Genomic DNA, 10,779 nt, shown 5'->3' with positions numbered 1-10,779 from the left:
GGAGGTGTGGGAAGGACGGGGGGTTTAGGGAGTGTAAAAATAAAAACCTGAGCTCCTCTGGAGACACCAGTGGAGCTTGGGGGTCAGATTGAGCTGCAAGTGGGTCCTGTTTGGGATCACTCTGTCATTTTCTGTTGTGGGGATGGGGTTGGGCTGCAGGGACAGCACTCACGTCTCCTCAGAGAAGATGTCAAAGTCCCACAGGGAGGCGAGGAAGGACAGGTAAAACCCCGAGTCCTCATTCAGCAAGTCACCGATCATCTCAACAGCTCCTCGGCTCAGCCCCCCAACCTTGGTCAAATATTCCTGGAGATCCCAGGAGGAGAGAGAGACACAGGTTGTTACCTCAGCTAGGGCTCCACTGGAGCTGTGCTGGCCCCTTTTTCAGCCTTTTATAAGCAGATCCAAAAGGTGACAGAGGAAGGGATTAGAGTGAGCAGGTTAATTATCAAGAGCTGGTATTAAATTTATCCTCGAGCCCAAGCCCATTACCTTGGTGGAGAAGGAGTCATGTTGAGCCAGATATTTCCTGCAGTCAGTGGTCTGGAACTTCTTAAAAGCCTGAAGAAGAAACATTGATGTATTCACTGGAAAAGGATCAATTTCCAAAAGTGCTGCCCAAAATTCTCTCAGGATTTCAGGGCTTGGTAACCCTTACAGCTTCTGTACATCAAGTTTCAAGCAGCTGTGCCTCAGTGTGGCATTTTCTGCTCATCCAAGTGGACTCCTTCCAAGAGATTTCTTATGGACAAAGAGGGGTTTTGCAACTGTCTGCCCTTGTTTCTGAGCCTCTCTACTTTTGACCCCCAAAAGGACCCTGTTCTTCCCCAATTTATGGCCAAGTTTTCTCCAACTCATCTCATTGTTCAGGCGAGGGGACACCACGGGAAAACCTTGTACCTTGCTCAGGACCTCCCGGTAGAGCTGGACGGGGCTCTTGCCCCTCTCCGATGGCTTCACCGTGTAATTCAGGACATCAGGGTTCCTGTTGACCTCCTCAGCCCTGACCCGAGCACCCTTCAGGAAGTACCAGGTGTTGTTGTCCCTCTGGATGAAAGGGTTCAGCTTCAGGTTGAACTGGCGGATGAATTCGCGGACCAGCCTGGAAAAAAGGGCTGAGTGATGGCGCCGAAATCCAGCGACCAACCCCCAGCTCTGCCACCAGAGCATTTTGTCCCCTTGGCACAAATCCTGAACCCTGGGGAAGCACTGGGGATGATTTTCCCCTCAGACTGGGCTGGTCCCTCACCTGGCCACGGGGGTGGACACGGCCTCACCTGTGCTTGCCTGGCAGGCGCATGGCTCCCAGCTCCACGTACCAGTCCTGCCCCTCGGGCCGGTACGTCCGGATCCGCCCCCCAACCCAGCTGCTCCTTTCCAGAATGGTGACCTAGAAAAAATTGGATGGAGGCTGGAAGAGTTTGGGAAATGGCTTGTTTGAAGTGAAACTCCCTCAAAACCAGGTCCAGAGGGTGGGACAGATCCCCTTCAGGTGGCAAATGAAGCACCTGTAGATCCAAACCCTTCTCTGCTGACCAAGACGTCTCTGCCTCCGGGGCAGTTTCTCATTTCCCAATTCCTGGGTTGCATTTAGACACCAGCTCTGGTGAGAAGGTTCTTGTGGTGGTTCAAGGTTTTGGGGCTCTGAAATCAGCACCAATCTGTCCCCACATGACTTGCAAACCCTCTTTGAGACTCACAGGTGCCTTGGGATGGTTTGGAAACCCCTGGAATTTCCGCTGCCCTAAAGACAGAATTTAAAGGACTCTTTTGATTCACAGGAACCAACATAGGGGAAATTACTGGAGACAAATCTCCTTCCCTTCCTTCAGGGGTTGAACCACTGAATTTACTTTTCCCTGGAGGGCTTCTAGAGGAGGGAAACGAGCCTGGGAGACCCGTGTGGGATTCCCCACCTCGTGCCCGGCGTCGCGGAGCAGCTTGGCCGCCGTCAGCCCGCCGATCCCAGCGCCCACCACGACCACGTGCGCCGGGCGGGCCGCGGGCTCCAGCCCATCCCGGGCAATCTGCAGCAGCTCCTCATAGTCCTGGTCGTGGAGACAATACTCGGGAAAGCACGGGAACCGCTGGGCGCTCAGCAGACCCGCCAGCAGGAGGATCTGGAAAACGGCTGGAGAGGGAAGAAGAGGAGGGAAGGCAAGAATGTGGTGTTGGCACAAACTTTGTTGGCATCCAAGACGTAAAAAGAGGAACTGGAGTGGTTGTGAAACTCCTGGCTGGAGCAGGTCCACTGTGGAAGGTGTCAGGAGGTGTCAGTGAGGGCGATTCCCATTTTCTAGGAGAAATCAGCCCACAGATGATTTTTTGGTTCTCCATATCCGTACAGCTGTTGTGGTGAGTTCCCAGAATGACTCTGACCTTCTTAGAATAAGACCCAAAGCTTTCAAGAATAGTAATTAGTGTCACTCATGTGAAAGAACCGAGGTACCTCGTTGTTACCAGTGACCTTTCCCATACCTGGGTAATTTGGGGAGTTTTTATGTGAAGGGTGGAGGGAAAAGACAGGATTGGGCAGATGGATCTGATGGGGACTTGCACAGACAGGAGAGTTGGAGATAAAATTTCACAGAAAGGTGGATGAATTGGAGGGATGAAGAGAGATGGGATTTATCTTCTTTAAAATTCCCTAATTAAAATTTTTGTACTTCATTTTAGAGAATTTTACTCTCCTTTAAAATCCCCTCCTTTTAAAAATCCCTCTCAATTTAAAATCCTCTCCTTTAAAATTACTGTGTCTTTCAGATGCCCACAGGGAGCAGCACACAGACCCAAAATTACTATTTCCACCAGAACAGACACAAGGTTATTTAACATTTTCCCAGTGGAAGAAAATTTGGGCTGAGAACCAAACTCTGTCCCCTCCTGTCCCCCATTCCCTCCTCTGCCCTCTGCCTTGGGATATTCCTAGTTTTGGTTTCTGTTTTTCAAAATAATAAAGAGCAACTTTCATTTTCGTTTCCTTCTCCTGAGTGCTACCAATCTTCTTCCAGGGAAAAACAAAAAAAAACTTTGGAAACCCTACTTTGGGTAATTTTTACTGCTTGAAAATGCCTGGGAATTGTGGGTTTGTTTTTTTTTTTTCTTTCTTCTGGAGTAGCCCCAGAACTGCAGTGGTTCCAGGAATCCCCCTTGGAGCCTTTATCATCCAACATCTGAGGCAGGTGTTTCAACAGCCCCTCAAGTTGATCAAGACACCAACCACGAGTGTGAAAAATATTTAGGAAGAATTTGCTCCAGAAATCCTGTTAACAGTGGGATAAGGTTGGATTGACCTGGAAAAAAACCTATGGACCATTTGGGAGATACTGTTTGGAGATCAGAGCAAATATCCTGGGAGCAGCTCTTGGAGGTGTCACCTCCATCAGGTGGTCTTTTGGGAAGATGTGGAGCATCTCCACCTTCCATCAGGTATTTTTTTGGGGAGCTGTGCAGCATCTCCACCTTCCGTCAGGTGGGTTTTTTTTGGGGAGGTGTGCAGCATCTCCACCTTCCCAAAAGAAGATTTTTTTGGGAAGGTGCCTGGACCTCCAGGTGACCATGGAACAGCCCAGCTGGAAAAAGGGAGACCTGGCAAAGAGCTGGAACCCAAACACCAAACCCAGACAGCAAAGATGAAAGAAATCCAGGAAAAAGCCCACCGAGATCTCAGGATTCGAGGGGAGGAATCACTCACCAGTCCCAGTCATCGCTCCAGGAGGAAGATGAAGCCTCTGCTGAGATTGCAATTCATTTTATACCCCAGCTTAAGAGGGGGAAAAAAAGAGAAGCAACCTGGTGCTTCCAAAAATCCCTCTGCCAATCAGTGCAACCCGGAAGGGAGTGAAGTGTGATTTGTCATCAGAAGGGGAACCAGAAATTGAGCAGAGTCAATTTTCTCTGCTGGATTTTTTTTTTTTTTTTTTTTTTGTCCCCCTTTAGTCACTGGAGCAAAGTCAGCTGTCCAGAGCATGCTTTGGGGTGTACCATGTTTACCCAGACACTGTAACCGCACCCTGCTCCTCCAGAGGCAGCAATTTCCCAGAAGGGAACAATTGGGTTTGGGTTTTTTTTCCTGGTATTGCACAAAGACCGCTGAAATCTGTTCAGCTATCAGGGGCAGCTTTCTGAACCCCAGGGAGACTTTCAAAATATGATTTCAGGGGTGAAAATGAGCATTTTTGGGGAAAATTCATCCGCTGGATGCTCTTAGGTATTGGCAGTTTTGGCTTGATCTTGCCTCCATTGTAACAGAGGAGGTGACAAATTGTTTGAGTGGGAAGGAGACTTTGAAGATCACCCAGAACTTCACTGAAATGGCAAAAACTGGGTATTTTTCCTAGAAATGAGACCAGTATTTTTCCAGAATATGGTGCCAAAGCACCATAAACTCATCTGAGGAACCATCTCTTTGTTCTTGGACCAAGAGCTCCTGCTTGGAGCTCTCACCATATTTTATCCTGTTCAATCACCACAAAACTGTGGGATTTCACTACATATGATCATAAACCATCTCAGGATGAAGGAACATTCAGTCAAACAAAATTTAGGGAGCATTTTGGAGGGTTTTGCCCAGAATTTTGCTCTTTGGTGGTGCGTGGGGGTATTTTTGTGGTTCCTGCAGGATTCCCAATGCCATGGTCTTGGTTGTGCTGGTTTGAAGGCAACCCAGCGGGGGAAATCAACCCCACACAAATCCCTTGTGAGAGATTTTAAGTCATAGTTACAATTTAATAGAAAAATCACAATAAATGCAACAGAAATACAGAAAATTGGCTTAAAACCACACAGTGAGAGCATAGCCTGGGCCCTTTGAGGCAGGGTGGTGGTCACAGTCGGGTTAAGCAGTAGTTTCAGGGCAGTTGAAGTGATGCTTGCAGTTTTATTAATTACTTGGTGTCCCAAGTCATTATATTATGAGATTACATGTGTTTGAGATTGTGTGTGCTCAGATTCAGGTGGTACATCCCCCAGGGTGGGGAGGTTCACGATGGAACGATGCAGTCCTGTGAGTCACAGGATGTTTTCGGGGTCCTTGATGGTTTCTTGACTCCTTCCTGTGCTGTCTTGGTTAAAATTGGGTGACAAACATTTTTGGGATGTTTTCTTCTGAGAAAAACTGAAGGACTGAAGGTTTTTCTTGATTTTTTTTGCCTTGGAGCATGTCACCATTTAAGAAAATCCACCAGCTGGATTGGAAAAAAGTAAAAGTATCATTTTTTGGGTTTGGGTCTGGCTTTATGATTTATGATTTATGGTTTGCTGGTTGTTCCTCCGTGGGGTGTCAACACCAACTTCCAAAACCACACCTGGAAAAACAAATCCTGAGACATTTGGGAATTACATGGTGAAACTGGCCCAGATGCATATTTCCAGGAAAGGCAGAGAGTTTGGAGTGAAGGCAGCTGATTTCAGATTGCCTTGATAAAACCTGGATTAACCCATGCCCCAGCAAGCTGCTTTGGGATCAACCTCAGTGACGGGGACATCATCATTTTCTGGGCATCAACAATCCACCAGTTGCAAAAGTTGTCCCTCCCATCTTCCTGCTGGCATCTGTTGATTCCCTGAAGGTTACGGGAAGGTGAGTTGCAGCCTGGCACCAGTTGCATCACAAGGCAGGGAATCAGAGGGTGGGAGAAGAGATGGGGATTTCTTTCCAAATCGCTCTTGCCTGGTTTTAAAGTTGGGGAAAAAAAAAGAAAAAAAAAGTGGGGTTTCATTCCACGTGTTGTGTGGGGCATCATGAGCGTGTTGGAGGGCACCTGGAATGGTAGAGGGGGCTCTCCTGGGAGCGTTTCCCTGTGGAGATGAAAAGGGACTGAGATTATGTAAAGCACCAGGAGGGAAAACCCCGTGTGGATTTATTAATGAGGTAATTAGCCCTAATGAGTCTCTGGGCCGGCAGGCACAGGTTGGAGAGCCCTGGGCAGGTCCTGGTGAGGAAAGATGTGCTTTCAAAGCATTTACTTGTCCATCATTTCCTGCTTGGCCAGAGGATTCCCTGGATACACCTGTCGCACGCAACACTTTTGGGACTGGGGGCATAATGAAAGAAATGAATGCAAGAAATGAACTCCTCCTCCCAGGGAGGAGTTTTAATTCGTGGGGTGGTAACCAGCTCACCTGGAGTTTTGAGGGGAGAAAAACCACTTATTTTCACCAGGAAAACACCATTAGGGCTATTTTTCCACGTGGAAAACACGAATTTCTTCCTGCCTGCTGAGAGAGGGGAACCAGCACAATCCCTTTTCTCACCTGGGCGGGGGGGTGGGATCAGCAAAATCCTTCCCAACAAACGATCCATCCCTGCTTCTGCCATCCCAATTTTCCCGGCGGAGCTTCCCCAAACCCTCTGGGTACCAACCCGGGGGAACAAGGCGGGGGAAAGGGCAGGAGCAGGGCGGGCAGGGGGGCACCGCTCCCGCGCGTTCCCGCGGTTCCAAAGGGATTGTAGGAGGTTTGGAGATGGGTTTGGGATGGCGTTACCTCTAGAGGGCTCTGGCTGAGCGGAGCTGCTGCTTAGCCTCTCGTCTCTCCCTCCCGGATACCCGCTCGGCTTTCCGGAGCCGCGCTCGGCATCGCCTCCATTGTGTCCTGCTGGGGGAGGCTCTGAGGTGCAAGGGGGCCTCTAGGCATCGCCCCCTCCCTGCCTTGGAACGGAGGACGCTTTTGAAGCGGAAAAACCCCGCGGAAGCCGGGGACGAAGGCAGGTAACGGGGAGAAGGAGGGACAGGGATGCGGGTCGGCTCCCAGCGGGGCTGGAGACGGCAGCGGGGCCTGTTCCTGATTCCTTTGGGGAGGGAACAAGGGACAGGCAGGATGGAGAGGGAGGCCTGGGCTCCGCAGGGGTGGAGATGCTCCTGGATGCAGCCCCCAGCGCCCCGCCGCTGATTCCCGGGGAGCGGAGAGCCGGGAGGAAGAGGAGGATGCTGCGGGATGGGATCTGCCAGAACGGCGGGGGCAAAGCAGGACTCTCCTGCTCAGGATTAGTCCTGGATGCAGGGGCTGTGAAAACCCGGCATTCCCGGAGGAGACCGCAGGAAAAGGGTGAAATCTCGAGCGGGAAGCACTGTCTGTGTGTGTGTGGGGGGGGAATTCCTCGATTTCAAGGGGTTTCTCCTCCCTGCAGGGGATTTTGGGGAGCCCCGAGGGAGGAACGTGCGTTGTTTCCTCTGCCATGGAGCCCTGGGTGCTGCTGGATCCGCGGCAGAAGGCTCTGTACCTCGACGTGATGCACGAGAGTTACGAGACCCTCATGTCCCTGGGTAAGGACCCCCCAAAAATCTCTTTCCTTGTTGTACGTCCCCCTGTCCTTCCTTTGCTTCAAGCAAAGCAGTTTGGGAAGAGGGGCTGAAGGATCTGGGCGAGTTTCCAGGGGGATTTCCCCAAGCCCCAGCCCTCTCCTTAATTATTTTTCTTCAGAAAAATGTTATTGATCTCTCCTAATTTAAATTGAAAATTCTGGGACTGGAGTGCCCCTTGGCATCTCCACATTTCCAGTTCAAACTGGGATCAGCTCCACGTTGGATCTCTCTTCCTCCTCCTTGGGAGAACAAGATTTTTAGGGGGAATCTGTTGTTGTTCTATTGTTTTTAATCCTACCCTTCTCCAATCAGGGCCACGCCCTCCCCTTTTCCTCCTCCCTTTTCCCAGCAGCTCAGGGGCTGATGAGTGAAAAAGTGACAGTTTTAAGGAGAATCCTGGTGCTGCTACCATTATTTCACCTCCCTCATGCTTTCACCTTTTCCTGCTTCTCCCTTTTCCCAGCAGCTCAGGGGCCGATGAGTGAAAAAGTGAAAATTTTAAGGACAATCCTGTTGTTACTCCTTTATTTTAAATCCTGTTTCTCCCTTTTCCCAGCAGCTCAGGGGCTGGTGAGTGAAAAAGCAGTGGAGAGAGGAGCACCGGAGAGCAGTGCTGGGCACTCATCCCGCACCCTGGAGCGTGAGAAGCCCCTGGGCTCCCACCGGCGCAAAGCGAAGCGCCCAGACAAAGCCGTGCCCCTCAAACCCGCCACACTCCCCAAACTCGGCCGTGCCAAATCCCCACGTGGACAAGGACCGGGCCGGGAGCGGCCTTTCGGCTGCGCCGACTGCGGGAAGAGCTTCCCGTGGGCCTCGCACCTGGAGCGGCACCGGCGGGTGCACACCGGCGAGCGGCCCTTCGGCTGCCCCGAGTGCGGCGAGACCTACAGCCAGAGCTCGCACCTGCGGCAGCACCGCCGCACCCACGCCACCGGCGACCGCCCGCACAAGTGCGGCGACTGCGGGAAGCGCTTTGCTACCGCCGCCGAGCTGGCGGCCCACGGCCGCGGCCACGCCGCCGACAAACCCCACAAGTGCGGCGACTGCGGGAAGGGCTTCGTGTGGGCCTCGCACCTGGAGCGGCACCGCCGCGTGCACACCGGTGAGAAGCCTTTTGGGTGTGCCGAGTGCGGCGAGGCGTTCAGCCAGGGCTCGCATCTGGCCAAGCACCGCCGCAGCCACGCTGGCGAGAGGCCGCACCGCTGCCTGGCCTGCGGGAAGACCTTCAGCCAGAGCTCGGACCTGGCGCGGCACCGCCGCACACACCTGGGCAGGAGGCCGCTGCGCTGCGGCGACTGCGGGAAGCTGTTCCGGGCGGGGCCGGCGCTGGCACGGCACCAGCGGTGCCACAGCCGGGAGCACTCGCACCGTTGCGGCGACTGCGGGAAGGGCTTCGTGTGGGCCTCACACCTGGAGCGGCACCGCCGTGTGCACACCGGCGAGCGGCCCTTCCCCTGCGGCAGCTGCGGTGAGCGCTTCACGCAGAAGGCGCATCTGCTGCAGCACCGCAAGACGCACTCGCCGGAGCGGCCCTACAAGTGCGGTGACTGCGGGAAGCGCTTCGGGGAAGCGCCGCTGTTCCTGGTGCACCAGCGCGGCCACACCGAGCACAAGAGCTACACCTGTGACGATTGTGGGAAGGGATTTGCCTGGGCGTCGCACCTGGAGCGGCACCGCCGCGTGCACACCGGGGAGAAGCCGTTCAAGTGTCCCGAGTGTGGCGAGGCGTTCAGCCAGGGGTCTCATCTCAGCAAGCACCGCCGCAGCCACCTCCCCAAGGCTGCGGGGCCCTCACCCCTGGCCAGGACACGGCTCACTGGGGACATGCCTGGAACTCGCAGCAGTGAGGAGCCCTAAGGACTAAGAGGCTTCTCGGTGTGATGGATGCAGACAGACAACTTCTCGGAAGGTTGCAGTTTATTGCAGCTCCGAGACACGTGAAAAGTCTCTGTTTCAGCCCACGTGTTCAAACAATGAATGGAAGTTCTTCAGTTCTCAGTCTCAGAGTTGTTTATTGTGTCATATCTATAACATTTTTATCCTGCCCAGCCGAGGTCTGCTCAGCAGGATAGTCAGAGGCACTCTGACTGCCCTCGGGATGGTGTTATCTCTTTATATCACAAACTATGCATAATATGTTTACAATTACTTCCCAATACCTATCTTCTATGTTAGACAGTGAGTTTCTATTCTAAACCAATCTGTAAGTGCCAACATCACAGCAGAAGATGGAAGTAGAGAAGAAGAAGAAGAAAGGCTGGACACGCCCAAGTCCCTCCATCTTGTCCCCAAAACACCTATTCTAAAAACCCCAAAATCTACTTTTTCACCTAGTGATAATTTTATTAGTACATTACTTAAACTTCTGTTTAAACTTCTGTTAAACTTTCAGGCCTTCATGCAAAGCTGGTAATTTGCTCCATGGGTCATAATCAAACCCACAGGTGTTCTGGGCTGTGTGCCAGGGTCTCTGAGCCCCCTGGCAGGAGTCCCGGCTGCTCCGAACACCCAGAGGGATGCACTGAGTTCCGACAACAACTGAGGGAAAAACTTGTCTTGGACACCAAGTGACACTTGAAGGGCTCTGGGGTGGGCGACACTGCTCTGTCATGGCACAGGGTGGGATTTATCTGCCCTGGTGTCTCCCCAGAGTGATGGGTGAATACTTGCACCTGCTACAGTTGAGACCCCAAAAAAGGGACAACCTGGGGGAGAAGGAGCCGATTCCCAAAGGAAACAGCGCTTGGCTCCATCAGGGAAGGGTGGGGGAATCAGGCCTGGTTCTGGTACAAAAATTCAGGGGTGTTGTGCTGCCAGCAGGTGGGAGAAGGGGATGGAGGGGATGAAGATGCTCAGTGTGAGCAGGAGGTGCTGGCACAGGGCAGGAATAAACTGGGAGTCCCACACCTCGTGGACACATGTGTCTCTTTGTCTACATAAGAACAAAAGGAAGGAAAGAAGGAATTAAAAACAAAGAAAAAAAGAAAAGAAAAAAGGGGAAGGAGCTGGGGGAAAAGGCAGAAAAGGGCTGCGCACAATGGCCGAGGCCCTCTGGCAGCAAGAGCTGCGAGTCAGGGCGGAAATTAAAAAAAAACAAAACCACTTTGCTCAGGGGGGAAAAATTATTATTATTATTATTATTATTATTATTATTATTATTATTATTATTATTATTATTATTTAGCCACAGGCAGCACTATGCAGTGTAGGGCAATCAAATCAAGCTGTGGCAAGAGAATGAGGAGCTTAATATTGGAAATAAAATAAAATAAAATAAAATAAAATAAAATAAAATAAAATAAAATAAAATAAAATAAAATAAAATAAAGCTGGAGATTCCCCCAGCCAGGACAAGTCTTCAGAGAGGGCAGGTGAACGCTGAATGATGAATAGAAGACATGGTCATAAATATTTTTTTCTCTAATAACACTTTGGAAACCCTTTCTGAGGGCCTGGATACACAATAAAAGCAACT

At 51.5% G+C, this 10,779-nt stretch overlaps 2 protein-coding genes across 4 annotated transcripts in view; one reads left to right on the top strand and one right to left on the bottom strand.

Annotated features, from left to right (window-relative positions):
• Positions 1–3,830, bottom strand: part of IL4I1 (interleukin 4 induced 1) — a 5,484-nt gene extending 1,654 nt beyond the window's left edge. The window contains exons 1-6 of the mRNA XM_074530089.1: positions 3,695–3,830; positions 1,917–2,131; positions 1,278–1,390; positions 901–1,102; positions 493–561; positions 173–306 (exon numbers count right to left, since the gene is read on the bottom strand). Coding sequence (XP_074386190.1) covers positions 173–306; positions 493–561; positions 901–1,102; positions 1,278–1,390; positions 1,917–2,131; positions 3,695–3,707 — 746 coding nt within the window. The 5' untranslated portion in view covers positions 3,708–3,830. The remainder of the gene's footprint in view (positions 1–172; positions 307–492; positions 562–900; positions 1,103–1,277; positions 1,391–1,916; positions 2,132–3,694) is intronic.
• Positions 3,831–6,292: 2,462 nt separating this feature from the next.
• Positions 6,293–9,682, top strand: LOC141725946 (uncharacterized). 3 transcript variants are annotated; one of them, XM_074530096.1, is made up of 3 exons: positions 6,293–6,710; positions 7,130–7,265; positions 7,861–9,682. In XM_074530096.1, exons 2-3 carry the CDS (start codon positions 7,178–7,180, stop codon positions 9,159–9,161), a joined length of 1,389 nt encoding a protein of 462 aa, XP_074386197.1. In that variant the 5' UTR covers positions 6,293–6,710; positions 7,130–7,177; the 3' UTR covers positions 9,162–9,682. The 3 variants fall into 3 exon arrangements, with proteins under 3 accessions (XP_074386197.1, XP_074386196.1, XP_074386198.1); XM_074530095.1 differs by having other exon boundaries at positions 6,297–6,706; XM_074530097.1 differs by having other exon boundaries at positions 6,298–6,706; positions 7,864–9,682.
• Positions 9,683–10,779: the final 1,097 nt, after the last annotated feature.

This window comes from Zonotrichia albicollis, chromosome 31, assembly GCF_047830755.1.
Source record: "Zonotrichia albicollis isolate bZonAlb1 chromosome 31, bZonAlb1.hap1, whole genome shotgun sequence".
Taxonomy (NCBI): Eukaryota; Metazoa; Chordata; class Aves; order Passeriformes; family Passerellidae; genus Zonotrichia; species Zonotrichia albicollis.
Note: the sequence above shows the minus strand (reverse complement) of the source record. Positions and strands in the feature narration are given on the sequence as shown.